General features: G+C 35.0%; 1 protein-coding gene across 4 annotated transcripts in view; it reads left to right on the top strand.

The window, feature by feature from the left end:
• The window catches only part of LOC145279807 (kinesin-like protein KIF2A), a 152362-nt gene that overhangs the window by 61924 nt on the left and 64300 nt on the right, over positions 1-26138 (top strand). For all 4 annotated transcript variants that reach the window (XM_080131159.1, XM_080131161.1, XM_080131158.1 and 1 more), the window contains 5 exons: positions 17109-17199; positions 18669-18732; positions 20954-21042; positions 23154-23296; positions 24498-24572. In XM_080131159.1, coding sequence (XP_079987285.1) covers positions 17109-17199; positions 18669-18732; positions 20954-21042; positions 23154-23296; positions 24498-24572 — 462 coding nt within the window. The remainder of the gene's footprint in view (positions 1-17108; positions 17200-18668; positions 18733-20953; positions 21043-23153; positions 23297-24497; positions 24573-26138) is intronic.

Here is a 26138-nt window from a genome sequence, read left to right as displayed (position 1 = left end):
CATGGTAAAAGAAGACACACTCCAATCGCCAGAAACACCCACACACACAGTTTGCAGGACACTGCCGACTCGTCTCTAGCCTCCTGCTTTTATAGTGGCCGGGAATTATCCATTTGCATAATCACATGAGACAGAAACGTGATTTTCCGAGAGTTGCATGGGGTAAATGCTAATAAAAACCCCCGGACGCCATCTTGGAATTCTCTTTTTCCCCCCAACTGGTGACACAACAGACATACCCGAGGTAAACTCTTTTTCCCCTCATTTTAGTTATTGCTGCTTCTGCTACACTTTTTATAATATCTCATTGTTTTGAGCACTGGCTGTTCAGTTTTGGCTCTAGAGTTTAGGGCGATTTCAACCATTATCACTGCATGATCAGCATTCCCGAGTGGGCTGTGGGCCTTCGTTATGCAGTCATCGGGAACTGTGGTCAAAAACAGATCTAGAAGTGATGTGTGTTGTTCTTCCTGGTAAGGGAAACGGGTGGAAACGTAACAATTTGTGATAGGGAGTGAGATATAGTGAAGCTATGAGTTGTGCTGCCCGCTGCATCTGTGTAAGTAGAGAATCCAAGCCAGTTTTTGTGGTGGACATTAAAGTCACCAAATACATGTATTTGTGTTCTAGTGTCGAAGGACAGTGCTGCATCTATGCTGTCAGAGACTTTGTTTATTATGGTGCAGTCCTGAGTCGAGGGAGAGCGGTAGAGAAAATAAAAGTAGCTAATATTGTGTTGCATGTTTAGTCTAAAACACATAAAGGCTTGATCATCTGTTTCTAGTTTTTTTTCTCTAGTCAGGGGGAGGATATTACGAATGTAAACTCCAAGTCCGTGCATGTGTCTGTCAGAGTCCTTACAGCAGAGTGGGAGATATCCAGGCATGTTAAAGTGGTTAGAGGGGATGGAGGAGTGTAGGTTAATCTCACTTAGTGCTAAGATATCCGGGGTATTTGTTAAGAGAAATGCTTCTACTTCAGCTAAATTAGTTCTAAGCCCACGGATATTTGTGAATGCAAGCCTCAAGGGAGGAGGCAAGTTGAATTTGTTTGTCCCTAAGCCTGGTTTAAGCTTATTTTTAGATTGTACTATCGTCATATTTTTTAAAGAGTTTCGGTTTAGGTAAGGGGGAGCTAAACAAGAGGTTATGCAGAGCATCAGACATGCATCACAAGTAGACCATCAGCTGACCTTTCTCCAATTAGGATTGTGGCCTCAGGAAAGCCCACCGGGGATGAGTGCAGGGTCCCTTTCCATGCGCGTCATGGCACTACAAACAACCCAATATTATTCAACTGTTGATGGAGCAGCCGCTCTAAGCGCTACCAAAGAGTTAGGGCACCTGTACTACCAGTTGGGAACAGCAGCCAGGAACTGTCAATCCGGTACCCTCAACCCATTAGAAGAAGGTCAACCCAATTTAATTACTCAGGCATATATCGTACTCAAGCACTCCCAAATGTCCAGTTTTAGGGGTGGGGTGTGCTGGTAATGGGGAAAAACGGCGTTTGTTGCCCTAGCCAAGAAACAAGATCTACCACTGGGTGTTTCTGTCGAATCACTGAGATAGTGTCTCTGCGCTTGACTAATAGGCAAAGAAGTAGTATGGAAGCCAGGCGATAGACAGAGCCTATCTACTCCTTAAGCAGTTTAGGTTTGCAAACCGGTGAATTTGTTTGAGTCACCAGTTCTAGGAAGGTAGTCATCCAAGACTGAAAAGGCCTCCCTCCCCTTTGGTTTAGTTTCAGAGTTTTCCTTCTCCTAGACGGATGATCTGGGAAAACCTACTGAGTCCGTCAGTACTGAGAGGGTTTGCTCCGCGCCTAGGTTCTAATCCAGGTATTTCTGCGACCCCGCGTGGTTAGTTAGTGTTACTGGGTTAGTTTGTGGAGGTTATATCTCTGATTAGTTACACTCCTCAAAGTGATTTAGGGACATTGCTATTTAATTGTTAATGGATAAAGGGAGTGAGTGGAGTTCATGCAGTGTAAGCATCTATGAGTGTAAGAAGGCTTGTTAGGGAGGAGATAATGTGGTTTGAGTCTTACCCTTTTTATTTATTTTATTTATGTTAGCTTAGGTCTAGGATAATGTTACAGTATGAGTAGGTATTAAGAATTGAGCTACGAGTTGTGCCCAAACTATTTTAGATGATAGGAGGGTTAAGATGTAAGTGCAATATAGTATGGATAAAACAGTAAGTTTTGAGTCATGCGTAATTAGGTGAATAGATATATGGGCAGGTTTTCAGTAGGTGCGAATAGAGTTGAAGTTGTAGGTATTTTCAAGTAAGAGTCATGGGACATTTTGCATAACAAGGAGTGTCGGTTCAATTTCGTATTAATCGTTGCAAAACTCTCGAGGAGACAGTTATGTAATGCAGATCGCTTTGCTTCTGAGTACTTTGGCTGTTAAATACCTGCCTCTGAGTGCTTAGGCTGTTAAATCCCTTACTGGATAGGAATGAGCACTAATGCATGCCTTAGAGGTAGAAATGTATAGATGTTTAGTGATGGCTATTAAGACAGTTTGCATGCGAGGGTTGGGGGCTTGAAGTTAGCGATTCCACTACAAATGCGGTGCAATGTGGGAGCTTAGTGGCGGCTAGGTGGGAAGAGAAAAAGGGTTATTTATTTACAGATAGATCTCCATTAGGATTTTTGAGTTACAGGTAAGGTTTAGTTTGAAGAAACGGAAAAAAATTTTTTTTTTTTTTGCATGCAGGTAAGACAAACGCAAATGTATATTAAGATTTCGTAGTTAGCTGTTAGGGTTTTTCCCCCAGTTATAGGAGGAACAACTAGTTCATTGGGATTCGGAATTGTAGTCATTAAGGTCATGCACAGAGTGTTGCATCTACTCAGAAAATTAGCCCTAGTATCACAGCTAAGATTCTGTATATTGCAGTTACAAATATAGTGACAGTTAAATTATAATCCAAGTTCAGTGGTTTGGTATGGATATCATGGAGGACACTTTAATACAAGCAAGCGTACGGTGATTGCAGATATTAAGTATACTACTTAAATAAAGTTCTTCTGTCTTCTATAGTAGAAATAAAAAAAAAAAAAAGATAAATCCTCGCTCCTGTTCGGTATTCTTTTGCCTATTTTGGCTATTCGTTTTTCGAGTCGAGTTCTAACTACAGACGGCTCGCATGGAAGCAAAGAGTTAAATACAATTTATACGCATATATAATTAAAATACATTAAATAAATAAATTTAAAAGAGAGAAGGTATAAACAGTTGGTAAAAAGCTAAAAAAAAATAAATAAATAAATAAAAAAATAAAAAATAATAGAAAACGGCTCGCATGGAAGCAAGGAGTTAAAGACAATATATGCGCATATAGTTAAAATATATTAAATAAATAAATTTTAAAAACGCAGTTGCCATTTTGGTAAGATTAGGATTGATTAATTTCACTTAGCTTAATTTCTTTGGCCATCTACATTTGACACGTTTGCCAGTAAGCATAACCATGTTCTAGGTGAGAGGGTAGATGGGGCTTCGCTTCCTTTCCCGGATTTTGTATCTATTTATAGAGAGCGCACATGCGTATGATAATTTTACATGGAAGCAAAGAGTTAAAGACAACTTATACGCATATATAATTAAAATACATTAAATAAATAAATTTAAAAGAGAGAAGCTTGTCAAAACATGAAGCCTCCCCTAGACAAGAGCCATCTATTTCAATTGATGCCAGATGGGGATCAGAGCGTTGATGATGTAAAGATAGGAGCTTGGTTTTAGATGCATTAAAAGTAACCAACCACCTCTTCCCCCACTGTACCACACACTCAAGATCAGAGGAGAGAGAATCAGAGAGAACTTTGTCATTTACGTCCTTTCATGTGTTGCCATAGATGGTCGTGTTATCAGCATAGATGTCAACGGATGATTTAAGTATGTATTTTGGGAGATCATTGATGTAGATCGAGAAGAGAGTTGGGCCCAGGATTGACCCCTGAGGGACTCCAGCATTAATACTGTGGGCCTCTGATTTCTGCCCATCAACCACTACTCTTATGAGCCTATCAGAGAGAAATGATTTAATAGCTAGAAGTAGCTGGAAATCTTGTGAAATAGGCTCTTATGCCATACCTTATCGAAGGCCTTTGATATGGCCAGAGCAATTGCCGTATAAAGGAAGTCTTTGTTGAGAGATTCATTAATCCTATGAGATATAACCGTTAGTACATCTGCTGTAGATCTAGCAGAACGGAAACCATATTGCATGTCACTAAGAAGGTTATTTTTGCTGAGGTGGTTGACTACTTCTTTATTTAATATAGATTCCAGCAGCTTACTCATGACACACAGGAGACTTATTGGTCTGTACTGAGAGGGATATGACTTATCACCTGAATTCTTAAATACAAGGCATACTGATGAGGTTTTCCAGGGTGTTGAAAAGCACTTCTCCTTAAGGCAGTGCTTAAACAGTTTTGTAAGAATGGGGGCAACTTCTGGTTGAAGCTTTTTCAAGACTATAATTGGAATGCCGTCAGGATCAGTTGCTTTACTGGAATCAAGGTTCTTGATTAGCTTGGCGACCTCACACACAGATATTTGTATGTTGCATACATGTTGTCTGTTATAGGAGGAAATACAGGGAGTTGATGACGAGATTACCTCAAATCCGTTGATGATGGTTGGGATAGAACGCATGCTTCTGTTTAGGATTCTGTTTGCTATTTGCCAAAACTGGTGGGAACCAAGCCGCTGCTCAGCTACTTTGGATTTAATGGACTGAGCATATAGCTCTCTTGCATTTTTTATTACTCTTTTACAGTGGTTGCTGGCAATCCTGAAAGCAGCTTTAGTCTGATTACATTTATTACGTTGGTAGCTATGGAAAAAGTGATTTCTGTGCGCGATGGCAGCAGCACATTCTTGGGAGACCCATGGCTGGCTGTTAGGTTTTTGTAGGAATTTTTGGCACAATTATAAGAACGAAATCTGAAACTCAACGAAACGAATTTTCATTAAAAACAATATTATCTACTTTTTATGTCAATTTCAACTAAAAGCAATATCTGCTTAATTGTCATGCCGCAATTACTTAAATATTACTGCATTATTGCATAAAACCTTGAAGATTTCATGATTCTATGGGATAAGAGTTGCTAATTTAACTGATGTAGGGGAGGTCACGAATCTATAGGATGCTTTTTTGGGATCTTCAGTAATAAATTAAACAGGGTCATCAATTTATAGGAAGGGTTACCAATTTACATCCTTAAATAAATAACTGAAAATAAATTCAGGAAAAGACGGCACTCAATAAAGAACACGGAATCGCTGAGTTTATATAAAATAAATAACATATATTTACATGATAGAAGTATTAAAATAAGTGTTTTCTTGTGTTTGAACATTTTAAATGAATGCTTATTGGTGTGCTGATGTTGTGTGTACTGTGTATGGCACTAGGCTTGATAGTACTGATTTTTATGATAGATGGTGCCGTAGGAGGGCTTAGAGTCAATTGGCTATTTTATGGTGGAAACAGTCTGAAATCCATATAAGTGAATGTGTGTGTGTGTGTGTGTGTGTGTGTGTGTGTGTGTGTGTGTGTGTGTGTGTGTGTGTGTGTTTATATTGTAAGAACAGTGGTTTGGAATACAAATGTTTAAAACGAGGTTTGAATTCTTGCTGGATGTGGTAAATTTTCACAATGGATATTGGTTCGTCTGCAGCCCGCATAAAACCATGATGGGTATTTTAACGTCTCACGAAGACTGATCTTTCTTGAACATATACTGCGCTTGAGAATTCAGAGAGAAATTGCTTTGATTTTGGTGGGTAAATGCCTCTATAGTGTCTCCCTGCTGCTTTGGGACTGATCACCATATTTAAGAGCGAGGGGCATAACATTTTCTTTTATGTATATGTGTGGTCGCATCACAACGTCATGTTCCTATGCATTTTTAATAACGCATAGACTCTGTGAAATGTTCCTGCCTGTCATTTTTTCTGGTTGGATGTAATGGGCTGCTACAAATCAATGATATCCGCCATTAATTTTAACAAGACAGACTGCAGTTACTCCCCTGAATTCATGCCATTTATTTATATATAAATTGGAAGTTTATTTAAAAAACTATTTTCATTAATAATTAGTTTTCTATCTTATCGTTTTTCATGATTTTTGGATATGTTACTAAATTAGACAGTTATATAGATACCATTGGTTTTACTTGAAATTCAATATTTCGGTCTTATAATAAAGTGTAATATTGTCATCTATATCATTTATGGTTTGTACTTTTAACGAAATGCGAACCAATAGTAAATACACGTTGATAGACGTGTTTTTTTGTTTTTTTTTTGTAATCAAACAATCAGACTCTTGTTAAATCAACATCAAGTTTATTTATATTACAGTGATAGTATGACAAGAGAGTTCGGTCAGTATATGAATGGTGTCACTCTAGCTTTTTCTTTTACTTTCTCTGCTTTTTGGCTAACTGCCTTTGTTTATGACTTATATTGACATCTTTGACGGAATCTGACTGTCCGCTTATTTTGGCATTCAATTTGAAATTTCAATTGTTCTATTGCTCTCCATTTTTAGCAATTCCAATCCTGGTAGAATATATTCTCTCATTGCGTCATCAACACAATTCTTCGATTGGAATGTAGAGTTGACGTCATCATCAGTAATCCGATTTACATCTGATTTTGCCTAGATCTGTAATTGCATGTATGCAATACATTCGATGTTTTCTCGGCGTTGTCCGTCTCCTATGCAACAAAAGAAGCACCATATTTTTTTAAAGAGGAAGTTAGCTTAAGCTGGTTAGAATAAATGTCACATCAGGATAGGAGAGGATTAAAAAAAATAAAACCTTAAATTCTAACATTACATTTGTTATCTGATTTTTATATGAAAGTCGTTGGATATTAGACATTTCCCATTTAAAAAAGAAACTTAATTTTCAGATTAGATATTTTAACTAAGTTTACATTTTTATCGCCATAGTAAAGTTTCCATATTTTTTACAGTGGATCATGAATATTTATACAAGAGGAGCTCCAAAAGTAATGCCTCCTATTTTTTATTCCATTCGAATGGATCAGAGAAGATTGCAATTGCATTGTTCTAATGACTGAAAGTTTCATCTCTCTGTTGCAGACATTGCCGGTGTAAGACTTTAAGAAAGCAACCTTTGTCATAGACATGCGTAAGAAGCAGACATGCGTCATTGAATTTCTCTACTGATATGTCCTAAGGTGGCCTATTATTTGGACAATCAAAGATAAAGTATTCCGTGAAAGGAATAAATAAATATACACTGTGGTTTGAATACTGGAACAGAAGTTTATTTACGTATTTACATAGAGACAAATACAGCGTGTTAATGTTCAGGGGTAAGTCTGTTTTTTTACAAGGGTCTACTGAAATCCGGTGACTCAATTTCTTATATAGAATGTTCCGGGTTGGTTACCTATCTCCCCATAACACCTCCCCCCAAGCCAATTTTTCCTTGGAGAATTTTGCTTAATACCGTTTGTTTTTAGGTCTGGAGCTCAGTCGGTTAACTTTTCTTTTCGCCCTTGTACTTTTTCTCCTCAACACCGTTTGAGGGGGTGGAGCTGGTAGTGAAATTGGTACTCTCTGAACTGGAGTAGAAGATACTACTCTCGGAGTAGGTTGTGCTATGGGTAGAGGAATATTAAAATAGTCATACAATACCTTTAAGGGTAGTTCATTATCTTCTGCCTGTTTGTAGTCATCAGTGTGTTTAGGTCTTAGCTTATTCATATGCCTGCGACAGTCAAATTTACTACTTCTTACCGAATATAGCATGTATCCAATTCTTTTAATAATCATCCCCTCCTCCCAAAAGCTTTTCCCAGTCGTATAGTTCAAGAAGAATATTTTGTCACCAGGTTTGTAGAACCTTGTTGAGTGATTTTCTGTCGTTGCTGTTGTCTTGGTTGCATTTTGTAAAATCCTGTCAAATACGGATCTGATTTTCCGTGCGAACATTAGTTCAGCTGGTGACAAACCGGCATTCGTGTTTGAGTTAGGAGTGATCCTGTATACAGACAAAAATTTTTAAGACTCTTCTCATCAGTGTCTATGCCTTGGTATTTTCTTAAAGCTCTTTTGAACGTGTCAACAAATCTCTCGGCAAGGCCGTTTGACCTTGGATGATATGTTGCAGTTGTTAAATGGTCAATGGATAGGGCCTTGCAGAATTCTTCAAACTCTTTGCTGGTAAATTGGGTGCCGTTCTCACTGACAATAGTTTTAGGTACTCCAAAAGGACTGAAGAGATGTTTTAATGCATCTTTAGTACTAGTTGATGTCGGATGTTTACTCTTAAGCACTTCCAGCCATTTTGTAAAGCTGTCGACAACCACTAAGAAGTAATGTCCATTCAACAGATCTGCATAGTCAATGTGTAACCGCGTCCATGGTGCATCTGTCTTTGGCCACGGTTGTATCTGTACAAGTGGTGCCTTTGCTGCTAGCTGACACCCTCGACACTCTTACCATTTTTTCGATGTCCCGGTCCATATTAGGCCAATATGTATATCTGCGCATCAAGGCCTTCATTCTGGACATGCCTAGATGACCGCTATGGAATTCTTTTAGCATTCGCTTTTGTAGTGTGGTTGGTATGACGACTCTGTCTGCATACAATAAAGTCTGTAAGCAAAGAGAAAATGGCGAAATTTTTTAGTCTTTCTTTGATTTGTCATTTAGCTGCACCTGGTTTTTCGTTCTTACAATGAATTCATCTGTTTCTGCTGCCTTATTGATGCCGTCCAGAGTCACTGGTAACTCTCGAATCGTGTTGCACAGCAGTCTGGAGAGTTCTTTTTCCTCTCTTTAATGCCTCTATCACTGTGTCCTCTTAAGTTTCTGCACACTTTTGAATCAATCTGGATAGTCCATCTGCATGTTCGATATTTTTGGATGAGATGTACTCCATTTTAAAATTATAATTCAACAGAATTATGCTCCATTGTTGAAGTCTGTTTGCAGTGTGAGTGGGTATGCCTTTTTAGATCCCAAAATAGTCAACAAGGGCTTGTGATCAGTCTGCAACGTAAAAATCCTGCCATGAATAAATCTATGGAATTTTCTAATTGCATAAATTGTTGCTAAACTTTCTTTTTCAATTTGAGAATAGTTTCTCTCTGCAGGCAAAGTGATCTGGAAGCATGAACTATTGGCTTCATTGACCTGTCTTCCAGTCTATGGAGAAGTACTGCTCCTATACCATAATCACTTGCATCTGATGCCACAATCAATTCCTTCTGTGGACCGAAGTGTGCCAGTGCTAAATCAGATAGCAGGCATTTCTTAATCTCTTCAAATGCACTTTGGCACTCCTTTGACCAAATCCACTTTCATCCTTTTTTTAATAATTCGTTCAATGTTGCTCTCAACTTATGCATTTTTGGGATATAGATAGCATAATATTGTGCTAAAACCCAAAAAGATTGTAACTGGGCAACATTGCTAGCTGCTGGCATCCTCTCAATAGCTTCTGTTCTCTGAGGATCCGGTCTTCTGCCTTAGCTGTCAATGATTTGACCCAGATATTTTATCCGTTTTTTTTTTAAATTCACATTTTTTGGCACTCGATTTGAAGCCAAATTCCTTAATTCTTTGGAAAACTGTTCTGATATGCTCCTTATGTTCCTGCACATTTCTACTATTTACAAGAATATCATCCAAATATGCGATTGCAAAATCTAAATCGGCAAGCACTGTGTCGATTATTTGCTGAAATAACGCTGGAGCTACTTTCAAACCAAAAGGGAGCCTTTTGAGTGTGGGTATTGATACACAAATACTTCGAACATTCTTCACTGACTTTTACCTGAAGGTAAGCCTCAGATAAATCAATTTTGGAGAAAATTCTCCCTCGATTCAGCTTTGTAAAAATCTCTTCATGGGATGTGAGTGGATAACTATGATCCATGAGACAGTCATTGAGGCTTGTAGAAAAACCGGCACATACCAGAATCGTCTTATTTTTCTTTTTAACATATACAGTGGGGCTTGCCCACTCAGAATAGTCAACTTTTTCGACTACACAATTTTCCTGCAGTCTCTGCAGTTCAATTTCAGTATCTTCTTTTGAAGAAAAAGGCACGTTTCTTTTTGGCTTAAAAAACAAGTTTCACATTTTGTTTTAGTTCAAAATTCACTTCGGTCTTAGTACGCATACCTAATCCCTCAGAAAAAACCCTGGGGAATTTTTTTAAAACCGTAAGAAAATCCTCATTTTGTTTGGAATTTTTCTTTTCAGCTACACTTACACTGTTACAAAATGAATTTATGGGTAGCTCCCATAAATCAAACAAAACGATCCAATCTATTCAGAAAGGCAAGAATTTATATCTGGAACAACTGACAGTTTTGTAGAAAAAGTTTTTGATCCAAGGGATACACTGCAATTAAATTCTCCCATGAATTTTAATCTCTTGCCAGATACTCCTTTGGCAATTTTAAATGTTTTTTCTAGTTTTGGACACCCAATCCCCTGCCAGGTCACTTCGTCGATAATTGAAATATCGCTACCTGTATCCAAAAGTAGTTTCACTATGTGACCATTTATTTTGGTATTAACAAATTTTCTTTTACTTCCTTGTCTCACTTCTTCTTTTGACAACACCACATTTACTTTAGATTTAAATTTTTGTCTTTGTTTTGTTTAGTTTGGCACTGGGAAGCTCGGTGTCCGACTAAACCACATTTGGCACAATGTTGATCTTTAAAAGGGTAATTTTTTCTTAAGTGTGAACCCACACAGCTCCAACATTCAAAACTTTTTCCTTTGTTCTTGGGAAATGTTTTTGTTTTACCATTAGAACGTGAGATGTAGTTTTCCCTCTATCCTAGTGGTATCCCTTTTCACATTTATCAATTTCTAACATTCTTCTGTCACTTTTTGCAAGTTAATTTCTGGATCTTGCTCCATAATCGATAAACTCCTTGATCTTAAACCCTTGTCCTTCGGTGCTGTCAGTCCCTGAACAAATATATAACACTTAAACATGTCAACTGACAAATCTTTTAATTTAAATAGTTCACACTGGGCGTTGACTTTACCCACATATGTGACAATATCATCAGTTTCTTCTTTTGACATGTTCAAGCACTTATACCTTGTATGAAAAAGGCTGTCTCTTTCACCAAATATTGAGTACAACATTCGAACAGTTTCCGAACAAGAAATATCTTCCGGTTTCTTTGGTAAAATCAAATTCGTAAATTTTGTTTTCTTCCGTACCCAATTTCTGAAATAGGAGTGTGATTCTTTCCTCGTTCGACCATTTCTCACATCTTTTTGTAAAAATCGTCTCGAACCTATGATAATAGGCAGGGAACGTATCACCTCGTTCTGGGTCGTATTTGAACTCCACTAGAGAGTTGGCTATACCCTCTGCCGAAAAAAATCTAGATGTGCCATCTTCAGATTTTTGTGACAACATAGTTTCACATAATAGACGATTCTCTGTAGTTTGCTGACTGACGAGTGATTCAAAACGTTCTTGCTGAATCAACATCCGTTTTTGAAATTCAATTTGAGATTTTTGCTGAGCGATCAGTTAACGTTTTCGTTAACTCTGTTATTTGTTCCAAAGACATTTTTTTAACGTACAAATACAAAGTCAACATATAGAAAATTCTGTTCCAAAAAATAAGATGTTCCCCTTCAAATCTCGTCACAAAAAGAAAATTGTCAGCACTTGAGAAATGTTCAAAGAACCATACAAAATATCAATAGTTTACAAATTTTCAGAGATCCTTTTTGTCTTTTTCAAATACACGTAAACTTCTTTTAAGAATTTCTTTATGACAACAGGAAAACAATTTCTACAGTACAATTCGTTTTATCGTATTAACCAAAAACAAAACAACTCCGTCAACTTTTCAGAAAGTTCAAAGAAAAAACGCCAATAAGAATATAAAAAGTATTTGTACTTGCGTGAATACTCGTCTTTCACTTTCTAAGAAGTATTTTCTTAATCGGATATAAACTCCTTGAGAAATTTTTTTTATTTTTATTTATTTATTTATTTTTTTGCGCTCACCACGTGCTCACTTTCTTCTTTTTTTTTACTGAGTTCGCCTCTTGTTTCCGTCGCCAATTTGATATGTCCTAAGGTGGCCTATTATTCGAACAATCAAAGATAAAGTATTCTGTGAAAGAAATAAATAAATATACACTGTGGTTTGAATACTGAAAGAGAAGCTTATTCACGTATTTACATAGAGACAAATACAGCATGTTAATGTTCAGGGAGAAGTTTCTGTTTTTTTTTTTTTACAAGCGTCCGGTGAAATCTGGTGACTCGGTTCCTTATGTAGAATGTTCCGGGTTGGTTACCTATCTCCACATAACATCTATGTAGAAAATACTGAACCGATCAACATTCACCAGTGCCTGTTGAACATTTATGAAGCTGGTGCAGTTGATGACAGCAGTTAGGAGATGGGTTCGTCGGTTTCAGAGTGGTGACAAAGATGTGAGTGATAAAGCTCGCTCTAAAGTTTTATGACGAAGGCAACAAATTAGGCGGACAAAAGTGCATTGAGAATGTTGATGACTATGTAGAAAAATGAATTCTAGAGCACCACAAAAGGTCGCTCATTTTAATGGTAATACTCCCGTCTTTGTAGTTCTTCAACGTTTTAGTTTTTGAGATAAAAAAAATAGGAGGCCATACTTTTGGAACACCCCTTGTATTATAGCATCGTTTTAATATAAGACATAATCATGCTCTAAAACCAGTTACATCATCAAAGTTAAGCACCATTGAGCCTGGTCAGTACCAGATAAGTAGCCAGTTGGGTATACCGGGCAGTGTATGCAGGGAGCTGGCGACACTTCCCTTCAAAAAATAACGTTGTCAAAATTATTTCCCCTGACTGAAATATGTCATGAAACATGATGAGAGGATAAACGAGATTTAGAAGCAACGATCATGACATTTTGATTTCAAGTATTATTATTTTATTGTATAGATAGTGAAAACAGTGCAAATACAGCAATCATACATTTTTTTTTTACTTATGAATGAAGTGTACAGTTTGTAAATGTTCGAATGTTAAACCTGATTTAATTGTTAATTCCCTCAGCTCATACAATAACGACCCATTGATCTTATAGAAGGTATTTGACGACAACAGTGGCAAGATGCCCAATGTATCGATCAGAATAGCCTAAGCTTAAAAACCTATGTTTGCAAAAAGGAGTGAGCTTTTGTGTGTGTGTGTGTGTGTGTGTTTTTTTTTTTGTTGTTTTTTTTTAGATGCGTCTGGCAAAAGTAAGTTAGTGGCGCCACATAAGCATTAGTGGTGGTTATAAGAACTATGTAACTAACTAAGGACGACAACTTTCCATGGAAGTCGCTTGCAGGTTGTATCTGCGTGTGAGAGCTTCTACTGATACCAAAATTTCCCACAAATATATATATGTGATTGGGGACCGCTTGTGAGTTTAATATTTCTTAAGGATGAGACTAGCTCAGAGTAAATGCCATAGTAGGACAGGATCATTTTTTTTTTTTTAATGAAATTGTAAATTCTGGCATTATGTTTAGATTCTTATGACTATTGTTGGAGATTGTACATTTTCTACAACAGATAATATTTTTGCACATTAGCTTTTTAAGTTTATTTTTTATGTTATTATATCTGTAGTGAAATCGGGGTGTATGTTTGGGTTTTTTTTTACATCAGGTCATGAATGTTTGAACTAATGTCTAGAGCAAAAGAGATTTTCAGGTTATAGATTTTATTATTCTAGTGACCTCCATCAATTCGCTGTTTTCATACCTCATTGAAATACAGCTTCCTATTCCAGTAACTTCTTTCCAAGAATTGCAGGCTTATCTTCCTGTTGATCGTTTTCCTCCTACCTGTAGCCTTGATCTTTTTATGACTAAGGCCGATAGGCATCTCCTGTCTTTGCGATAATCATCTTTTATTCTTGTTAGCTCTTACATCAAATGGCTTCATGTTTTGTCTGGAGCAATTTCCATTAAAAAAATTCCAGATGTATATAATAGAATACAAAACTCAAATAAAAAGTAATATTTGCTGCAGTGTGTGATCACTTTGTATGACATCCACATAAAACTATCAGTGAGACTCCAGTGCTGCATCTTCTACACACACACACACACACACACACACACACACACACACACACACACACACACACACACACACACACACACAGGATCCTTCAGTCTTTGACAGACTATGGATACCCACATAGGAGTGCCTGCGCATGAAATTTTTGTGGCAGGAGGTGTGCAATCTCCAACTACACCTCTCCTGAGTCGACATTGTTAAATACCAGTGGCAAGTGAAGTGTATGTACAGGACGACTGGAAACAAATGCCAAGATAAGCAAAGAGCACATACAGCATCTAGAATTCCCAAATGATTACCCATCTGGTACTAACCAGGCTCAACATTGCTTAACTTCGGTGATCTGACAAGAACCAGTGTGTCAACGCGATTATGCTGTATATATATATATATATATATATATATATATATATATATAAATGTCTGTACATCTATTTACTTTCTATGCTTTTCTCATCCATATATACCTGAAACCCATGCCAATTATAAATTACTCTAACATAATGATTATTTATGAAAAAAAAAAAAATAAATGAATAGACTAATGTGACCTATGTCATGATATTGACCTATTTTCAAACTAAACGCAGACCTTAGATCCAATTTATTTTTATTTTACACAAAAAATTTTTTATTTGCCCGGGATCAATTATAAAAGAATAATTTAAATAATAAAAATGTATGCATATAAATAATTAAGAGAAATAAGAATTGCAAAATATCAATGTATGAAATGTACTTGCCTGTTAGATTAAAGCATCGAATGTGTTTGTTGAAACTAAATGCGGTCATCACAAATGTGTAATTATCAGGCAGTCGAAATTAAAGAATTATGTGCTGAAATGGTTTGATATATGTAAAATAGTTACCCGATGTTAAGTGGTAGTGTGTTAGTAGATATTTTGTAGGGAGGGAAAATGGTTGCTAACCTCTATTTGGAAAACGATTTTAAGAGAGGCATTAATCTTGGAGTAAATGTAATTTTTTTTTTGTAATAACTAAAAATATAGACATATTTTCTTGAAATCCGTTATAGGAAGTGATGGTGTTGAGCAGAAAAGATGTGCACAGGATATATTTGGTTATTTTCTTATTATTGTTGAATTTAGAAGGAAAAAGGCAAGATCATTTTATTATATGTATAGATAAAAGTTTATATTATTTAAATTCATCGGACTACTGTTCTCATCCTGAGTGTGAAAATCACACTTAAGATGAGAACAGTAGTCCGATGAATCCAAATAATATGAATAACCAATCCTCATCTAAAAATTCAGAAAAGTCATTGAAAAAAGTTTACTGAAATTGTATTTACAGTCATTATCTCATGGATATTTTCTTGTGGACATAAAAGAAACCTCTACATTATTAATGATGGAGTAAATATTACTTATAAAAAATATCTTTACTTGTACATTGCCTTGATCAATTACTAGATGAGATCTTATCTTTTCTTTTAACCTCGACATATTTACTAAATTAAATTTGATATACGAGCAGGTGTATGCAATACATTTTATTTCTACACGCAATTTTTTTCTTATTCAATTATTTTCAGATTAAGCACCGAATATTCCAATTATACAAAAAAAGAAAAAATTCAACAAAAGCTATCTAAAGACAGCCAGAAAGCTGAAGATGAAAATAGCTACACCTAAAATGGAGTTAGATCTTAATTTATATGCTGAAACTACGATGGGGATGCTAGCATTTGAGGGTCCTTTTCCATGACAGTCTCTCACACACACACACACACCACCACCACCACCACCAACAACAACAATAACTGACTTATACACAATATATCTGAGTTTGGGTTTTTCTTGTGAGTTTACATAGCTTTTGTTTATTGGATACTTGTAAACCAGATCTGAAACCCATACAAATTATAAATCACTCTAGTTCAATAATTGTTTTGCCATGATATTAATCAATTTGCAAACTAAACTTTTTAGACTTTAAACCTAATTTTTCTTTATTTTGCACAAAATTTTTGAAATACCTGTCCTTACTGAATACTTTTCCATATGATTGTAAGATCACTTCAATTCGATATAAAAAAAAAAACAACACTTCTATGAATTAAGTTTTTGCTGTTTTGATTAAATTTCTATGAATGTAACAAATTATTGGTAAATGTTATTCGGTGACAGTTTCATTTTTAATTGTCTTTATTCCAAATGAAAATTTACTGATCTAAAATTTATATCCATTCTATCATGGATATGTTCTCTTGGGCATCATTAAAAGTAACCTCTCCATTATTAATGATAAAATAAACATTACTTATAAAAAATAGCCTTACTCTAAAATATTTTGATCATTTAATAGATCAGATTTGATCCTTAATTTTAATCTCTACAGATTTACTAAATAAAGGTTGATATGCTGGCAGAGTATAAAATACATCCTAACTCCTGCCGAATTTTTTCTTGTTTAATTATTTTAAAATCATTTTTCTCATTATTGATAAATTTCCGATTCTAAAAAAAAAAAAAAAAGCAACAAAAACTACTCGAAGATAGCCAGAGAATTCAAGATTAAAATTGAAAATAGCAACATCCAAACTGGAGAAAATTATCCAAAATACCTAAATGATGGAAATAAATCTCCTACAAAATACTGTTTAAAAATAATTTAGCTTTTGAAAAAAAAAAAAAAATATGGCTCATTCTGTTTTCTATGCCAGTTTTACGTAAAACTGACCCTCTGTCTTTGTTTCTCGCCTAGACTTTAGTGAAAAGTATCCCTTTTTTTCAGCAAGGGGATCATTTTAGATTAAAAACTTACATAGCAGATTTTCAGTCTAAAACTTGAATAGTAAATTAAAACTTAATTAATGTTATAAACTGAGAATTTTGTGTTCTTTGCATCTGATGAGATATTTATCAAGATAAACTTTTGAATTCAAGTATTGATTTGGATTTTGCAAGTATCTGATCGTTGTACGTGTTTTTAAACTTTCAGATATGCTGCGAGGCCTTTAGTAGATTGTATATTTGAAGGTGGGATGGCTACATGTTTTGCTTATGGACAAACCGGAAGTGGCAAAACGCACGTATGCATATTTGTTTTATTGTACAATTCTTAATGTGTTGTTTTTGCTTAAATCAATTAGTGTGCATTAGGCTAGATCGATTTTGGTGTGGATATAATGTGTATAATTAGAATGAGATGCTATCATTATTTTTGATAAAGAGGGAGGGAGGGAGAGAGAGAGGGGGAGAAAGAGAAAGAAAGAGAGAGTGTTGGGTGGTTAAGTTCCAAATCTGTTGCAGACATTGCCAACCATAGTTTTTTTTCCCAAATCTATCTATCAACACAATTTTTTGTGTGATATTCATGATTTTATGTTTCATAATTTTTTTAGATGGTGATTGACAATTTTAATTGTTTGGATTATTATTTTCATCTTAGTTGTTATATTCACAACGTTTTACAGGATGCAACCTTCTGATGCATATTTTTGAACTAGAGAAATTTTATGTAGAACTTTGAAACCTGGACAGAAATTTGAGCATTTAGTCCATGTAGGTTGAGTAAATAAAAAGTTCAGTTCAAAATTCGTTTTTTCTTCTTTTTTTTTTCATTTTTTATATCCCTTGTTTGAACTTTTGATGAACTAATAAAGAATGTAATATATATATATATATATATATATATATATATATATATATATATATATATAAGAAAATAGAGAGCTTCCGTTTAAACCTTTTTTTAATTTTTTCAATTCTTCTGATAATCTTTTAAGTGTCTAGATCAAAAGAATTAATGTAAGTCCTATGTGTAGTTCTAAGTTGACTGCGGTGGTGCTTTTCGTCTTTCTAAGAAGACATTGTCAGGGAGGATATGTGAATATTATTGCGAGGAGTGCTGGTAGGGCCCTTTCGATCTAGACACTAAAAAATCATCAGAAAATTAGAAAAAAAAATATATAATCGAACAGAAGCTCTCTGCTGTCTTTAATAACGTTTGTTTAAATGAACGAATGCTGCCTAAATACATACACATACACACTATATATATATATATATATATATATATATATATATATATATATATATATATATATATATATATTGTAGCCATTTATTCATTTATATAATATATTTTATTTGCAATGGTGATAATTGAACATACTCAATTATTTTTACAGTAAAGGTGAGAATCATTAATTTTTTCACCAGTGCAATGCCTTTATATGAGAGCGTATATATTAATAAAATATAGTTATCTACGAACACGACCAGATTTCACGACCGTATTCGATCAGATTTAAATTGTAAGGACAAATCAAAAAACAAAAGAAGAAGAAAAAACATGGCTACTGCATCTAATTATATGATGATGGGTCTCGTAAAAGTAATTTCGTGATTTCTTGTTACTTTATATGCAAATGAGATGTTGCCGGCTTGAATAAAAAAAAGAAGAATCCTGTTCGCCTGATAGAATGTTCGAATGAAAGAATCCGAAGCCTCTGTTCCATTTTCTACCATTAAATTCATGTTTTCCTTTCTTTTTCAGACAATGAGTGGAGATTTTTCTGGCAAAAGCCAAGATTGCAGCAAAGGAATTTATGCATTAGCAGGTAGTGACCGTTGCTTTGCTGTTTTAAACTTAAAGAAAAACCCCACCCCTTCACGGTAGAGGTTTTTAGATGCTGGAAAACTTTCTACTCTAATATCTTTTTTTTCTTGAATTGCTTTCCTTTGGAATTCTCTCCTTGCTCCTATTTCTCCGACTGAACCAACATACAAAAATTTAAATCTAATGTCAACAAACATCTCCCTGAACAACTATCTATTCCCTAATTTTCAGTAGTCTCTTATTTCTCGGTGGCATTTTGCCTTTTTGGGGGTGAATATAAATAATAATAAAAAAAAAAAAGAAGTTTTATTTTTAATTTGAAATTTGCTTCAATTTTTTGTTAGAAAAATAGTTTGTTTTGTTTATTTTTTGTCATTAATTTTTTTAAAATTATTTCTTTTCTTGGAAAACTATATGGTTCTGCTTTATCGCTTTTATTGACTAAAATATTGGTAATAGCATTTTTATATGTATTTTAAATGGCATAATCATATTAGGGTAAAAGTAAAGTATTGTTGGTATTTTCTTGATTGGTGAGATGAGTCATATCTAAAATAATAGAAAGATAGTAGTTTTAATAGGAATGCCGGTCATTGCTCATAAGCAAATAATAATGGTTAAAAATCGGTATATTTCTTATACACCACTGATTTTGTACAGCATACAGGGTCCAATCACGAGAAAAAAAAAAGAAAAGAAAAAAAACAATGGCTGCTGCATCTAATTATATGTGGATGGATCTCGTAAAATAACGAGATTTCTCAATACTTCATATGCAAATGAGATGCTGCCAGCTTGAATAAAAAGCCTCTTTTTCAGAGATGGAGGCGAATTTGAAATCGTGAGCTTGGACAGCAATGTGACGACTTTAACCATTAAAACTGTTAGAAGAAAGTACAGATACAATAATCAATCTGTTTTTGAAAGTATGGAATAGTTAACGATGTATTATTTAACCATACAAAATTAAAATTGTTTTTCCCTATACCGGGATACGTCTCTAACGAAAAGTTATTTTAACAAATTTGTTTCATCAACGATTTAGGCCAATTATTGCTGCTTGTTTTTTAAGAACAAAAAATTGTACTTCACTCTATTCTGTTTCTCCTCTTTCATTACTAGTTTCAACATAGGAGTAAATATCCCCCCACAGTATTAAATCCTCATCCTTCTGCTCCTCACACCCTAAAGAAATGCAAAAGAAATCTAATTTAAAGTTACTTTTTCATAGTACACCAAACTCTCTTGAGAGTGTAAGTGCAACTAACAAGTGATAATAAATACCGTATGATGCAGTCGAACATGCACGCATACATTTGCCTAGGTTGGGTCTTGCATTCACTTGCCCTGCATGCATCAAGTTTTTAACTCAGCTAAGACAATAACATTGCATGTCTATTCAGTCTGATGTAAATTGTGGAGAGTAGAAAGTGGAATTTGGGTTTGCTTTTAGCAGACTCCTGTTTTCTTTATTTTGTCCTTTTGTTCTCACATTCCATGAGTGATGTTTCTGAGAAAAGGGGAAGAATTGCTGATTTCTAGGTCAGAATCTATACATATAACGCTTATGATTAGTTAGATTTTGACCTTGAAGTGGTATGGGTTTTTTTTTTTTTAGATTCTTACATCAAGTGGCTTCATGCCTTGTCAAAGCAATTAAAAAAAAAAAAAAAGCAGTAAAACAGTGTACAAAATATTCAGTGAAAGTATCTCCCACTCCAAGTGTTCTGATTGAATAATACATAAATCACTGTGTAGAAGAGTAAACTTGTACAAAAGGAAGTCGTTCAGAAACGTAAAACTACTATAATTTTTTACAGGATTTTTTTTTATTTGGGGAGGTGGAAGTTCAGGATCAAACATATTTTTAGAATACCAGTATCAATTTTTGTCGCAGGTGCTTATTTTCCTGGAAGTTTGTCTACAATTCTTGGATAACCGATAGCTGGAGTTTTTTTTTTTTTTTTTTTTTTTTGTGTGTGTTAGACTTGAAAGATTTTATTAAGTTTTTTGCACATCAGGTTTAACACCCGGAAATATTGCCCATGTACGCGTATGAACTGAATCAGAGCATTATATCCAGAGTTATCTACCGTTTGGATTTGTATTTTTAATATTTGCAACAGTTTCAAATAGTATTTCTGCATGATTGACATTTTCTGTTATTTTGTTTGAAATGCATTTTATTCTCTCATATTTTTTCTTTTTCCTTATGATTGTAGCCAAAGACGTTTTTCAATTACTTCATTCTCGTTATCAAGAATTGGACATCACTGTTAGTGCAAGTTATTTTGAAATATACAGTGGCAAAGTAAGTACTACAATTCTCAGTATATATATATATATATATATATATATATATATATATATATATATATATATATATATATATATATATATATATATATAATAGGACAACAAGAGTATGAAATGAAGACAAAAAACTATATATATTGGTAGATATAGAATGGATCATTTATTTAATAATGGAATACTTGTTGTCCTATTGTATAAGCTCCAATAACTATTGTTGAGCTTGGCATTATCCGGATAAGTCTCCCTTTGTGGAATTGAACTTTCTCTTTTCCTTTTATATATATATATATATATATATATATATATATATATATATATATATATATATAGAGAAAGAGAGAAGTGATCTTGCCTGTTAGTCTGAGGAATGGTCTCTACTAAACTCCTCTGTCAATTTCTGGTCTACAGACTTGAAGTTAATATATAGGGGATTTGAACGTATGGAACAAATTCGATTTGGTCTTTAGCCAGTAAAAATAGCTGTTAAGGGGGCAAAATAGAAAAAAATGTAACTTGGCAGGTTAAAGTCGATTTTAAGTGCCCTTTTATGTATACACAAATATACCTTCATAACTTTTACAACATTATTTTTTAAGTTTTTATATACATAAGGACATGGAACATATGGTAGCAGATAGGGCTGGAGAGCTATATGTTTTGGTTTCGATTCTAGCTGATGGCAGCCAAGTCATATATTTTTTTTAACTTTTGAAATCACCACTATATATTAGGTACAGTATAATAATCATTAGAGAAATGGCTCTATAATAATAAATACGAAATTTTCGAAGTACACAGACCAGTATTTACTACTCTCTCACAGCAAGAGAATGTGACACAAGGTCAGAAGGTGGAAAAATGGGTCAATGCCTCAAGAGGAGGAGCACTTTGAGCTGCAAAAATAAGTCTGAATAACTCCGTTGGCATTCCCTGATGAGAGCTCTTCAGACAACGAGCAATAAACTTGCTCCACCTGAAAGCTGGGTGGACCTCCTACGGCTACACAGAACATTTTACATCAGTCTAACAACAAAAAGGTCATTGAGATAGCCTAGTTTCTGTCGGACTGATTGTTAAGGTTGGAACCTCGAATTACGTGTACTAAACAGTACATAGACCACAAAAATCGCATGTTCTTTTTTTCATCGGATTTTTTTGATCATCAGTACTTATCGAAGACATTCTGATACAAAACCTATCTAAGAACACTGCCAGATGCATAGAGTACATTTGAGTGAAATTGCATAAAAATCGACCCAGCCATTTCGGAGTCTATAGGGAACTCTCTCTCTCTCTCTCTCTCTCTCTCTCTCTCTCTCTCTCTCTCTCTCTCTCTCTCTCTCTCTCTCTCTCTCACACGTGAAAGATGATTATTGCAAAGACAGGCAGTGCCCATTGGTCATAATCTTAAGAAGACCAAGATTATGGGTTAGAGGAAAACTGTGAACAGAAAGAGAGTTCTACAAGCCTGTCTTCAGTTCTTGAAAAGAAGCTACTGAAATAGGAAGCTGTATTATAATGAGGTACTACTATGATGTCTGCCAAAGTTTTTCAGGATTGTTCCTAGTGCTCCTACAATTATTAGTGTTATCTTGACTTTCTTCATTTTCCATATTCCTTCCATCTCTCTGGCCAGTTCAGTGTATTTGCTTCATTTGCTTCTCTGTCTCCTTGATATTTACCCTGTGGTCTGCTGAAATAGTGAAATCTATAATCTGGTGGGACTTTTTAACTATTATAACAACTATTCTCCTTGCTCAGATGGGTTTATCTGTTTGTACATCGATATCCGACAGAATTTTATGATTTCAGCTTTCAAGTACTACTATTGGTTAGTGCTTGCACCATTTGTCTGTGTGCAATATGCAGTTGTTTGCATAGTCTTCATCATACTATTTTCCCCACCTGGTCATGTTTATTCTTATATTCTTTTGGGGCGAGTTGTTGCATTCACTTATTATGTGATTTATCGTGTCAACATTTTGTCCATAGAGTCTGCTTTCTTGTCTTGTATTTTTCATATGCTGAGACTTTTGATATAAAATATATCTTCTTCAAATTTTTTTAGTTTTTATTTGATTGTATTATTATTTTTTTGTTTTGTAGGTATTTGACTTATTGAATGAAAAAGTCAAATTACATGTATTGGAGGATGGAAAGGGTCAAGTGAATATAATCAAATTACAAGAAAATCAAGTTGACAACGTGGAAGATGTTCTTAAGCTCATACAACATGGCAATGCTGTTCGGTATGTAAAATTATCATACAAATTCGTTTGACAGTGACTTTGTTCAGTCCTAGGAGGTTCATCCTTCCAGGCTTTACCTTCTCTTGTATCTAACCTTTTGGCAAGGAGGTGAATATTAAATAATATGACACTGTCACTTTTTTACATTCATGAGTATTACATGTGTAGAATTACCTACCCTTTTCCACATACAGATGTCCACATACATATACTAGAGGGCTCTCAGACCCACTCAGGAAGGAAGAAATCCAATCATCTAATACAACACAAATAGATGTAGAATTATGTATCAAAATCATTCCTAGGAGGTCTACCATCCGAGGCATTACCTTTTTTCTCTGAGAAGGGGTTAATTTATTGATAATCATCTGAAAGACGTCTGTCAAAGAACAGGGCCATTCAGGCATTTTTTTTTTGTAGGCCAGAGTACATCTATCCTATTGCACTGATTTTTTCAAAACTACATTTGACTTTGTGTCTAAACTTCTGGCAAGGATGTAAATAATATGCTGACATAAGAAGCCTGGGGCGCCCTTAACTAACTATTCAGGCATGTTTTGTTGGTTAGAGTGTACTTATCTTAGTGTGTTGGCCTCTCAAAACCACACCTATGTCTAACTTAACAAGGAGTTAAATTTAAAAAAAATATAACTAAGTGGACGACTGTAGTCAAGGACAACCTGAAGGCTCCTTTTCGTTAGCTGCCGCACAGAGTGTAAGGGAGGGCGCCACTTCATTCCCTTATAATAGTTAGCAAGGTTGGGAATTCCTACTTTATGCTAAGCTAACTGGTTGACTATAACTGAGGGTGACCTGGAGGCTCCCATTTTATTAACTGCAACATCATAGTGCAAGGAAGAGCACCACCCTATTCACAGGATTACTCCACTTGCTCTTGATTCTCTCCTTATAATGCGTTTAACAAGGAGGCATTAAGTACCAATTTTTTAAGTCTTTTGTATGACTTGACTGAGGATTGAACCCTGATTTCCCAGCCCCTTAACGAACACTCTTACCATTATACCAAATGGACTGATACAAAAAAAAATTAATAAATAAATAACATGCTGGCAAAGCTGGGTAACCATGCTTGTTTGAATATAAAGTAGTCATTTTAATGAAAATCGTTTTATTTCTAATATTTTACCACCTAAAAAAAAAAAATCATTTGTCTAATATATATTCTCACTTCTATCATTAGAACATCTGGTCAAACTGCAGCAAATCAGCATTCGTCCAGGTCCCATGCTGTCTTTCAAATCTTACTCCGTCGAAGGTGAGATTTCTTTTATAACATTTGTTCCTCATGAAGTTTTTTGTGTTTATTGATATAATTTACATTGTTTTACTTTTTTATCATATGTTTTGGAAAAGGTAGAAGTTAAAATTGTATAGCGATTTTTCATTTTACGTCTTTTATAGACATAACTGGAATTTGAAAGACCAAAATATTCTGTATGTATTTGAATGGAAAATACTGAAGTATATAAAAATTTGTACGCTACATTCCAAGAAATATAGCCTGTGTATTACTAAAAAACTTGGAATTTTAAACTTGTTTCTTTATCAGTCACTTCCCTAAAAACCACATTCGGTCCTGGATATGATCTTAAACTATATCCGATGGTGAGGCCCCAGCTTGCGGGCTTTGGGAGTGTGGAGCCACCTTTTAATTGCCATTGCTCCCAGGTCCACTCTGACTCAGAGTTGTAGTACCTGTTAGGGTCCTAACTATGGGTTAAATAGAAACCGCCTTGAAAAAAAACAAATATATTCTATTAAAAAATTTTTCTTCAAAATCACTGGATTCGGCATTAAATAACCTGAAAAGGGTTGATATGCCGTAAAACAAAAACAGCCAACCAACCAACCTAAAAAGCACATTCAAAATTTTCAGGAAGTGCCTTACGACTGAAAATACTTTTTTCTTCCAAGGAAGTCACCACTTATCAAGGCCTAAAGGCCACTCGAGGATAAGTGTAAGGTGATCACTGAAACAACAGTTGTTAGTGATGGAAATTGTGTAAAATTTGATTATTTAAGAGAGCTACTCAAAAAGAACTTGTTTGCATTGTACTTAAAGATGACCATGTTGTAGTTAGCCAGGAAGCAAGCCAACAGAACAAAGTTCTACAGGCGGATAGTTCTAGGAAAAAAACTTTTTTGTGGAATTTGCATTTAGATTTAGGCATAGATAGAGAGTAGGAGAAATTATCGATAGTGGTTGTAACTAGACGAGTGCTTGTGAAAGTTTTGCAGGGAGGGGACTGTAGATTGAATCTCAGATCAGCACTTGCCATGAAAATAACGATAGAGCAGGGACAAACTCGCAAAATCTCTTCTGTGGGAAAGAGGTTGCAGGGAGAAGAGGGCATCACCTACTAGGGGTTTCGAAGCTGGTCTTGAACGCTGTCAAAGCAGGATACAGTGCTCCAAGTGGCTCCTCCCCAGATGTAGCAACAGTACTCCATTTTAGGACGTTTGTGACTTGTACCCCAAAAATGCTCACTTTTTCATCTCTCATCTGTGATTTAGTCTTGTTGATCGTTGTGGTGTAAGAGATTACCTGGTAATCAGTTTTCTTAAGCCCTTCATATTTTCTGCCTTCCTAAGTGGTATTTAGTGCCAGCCTTTATTCACTGTTAGATATTATCCTTACACATCTTTCGTTGCCTGCCCTTCGTTCTTCCTCTCTGCAGTATTGTCTTTGCAAGACCTAATAATCGTGTGACATGGCCGTACTACTTTTATCCTTTTCTTCACAATGGTCAGTAGATCTTCATGTGACTCAAATGCTTGTCTGAATCTATTCATTTCTTACTCATATGGTCTTTGTGTAATA

This window comes from Euprymna scolopes, chromosome 7 (assembly GCF_053919585.1).
Source record: "Euprymna scolopes isolate OS-2025 chromosome 7, ASM5391958v1, whole genome shotgun sequence".
NCBI lineage: Eukaryota > Metazoa > Mollusca > Cephalopoda > Sepiida > Sepiolidae > Euprymna > Euprymna scolopes.
This window is presented reverse-complemented; position numbering and strand designations above follow the sequence as displayed.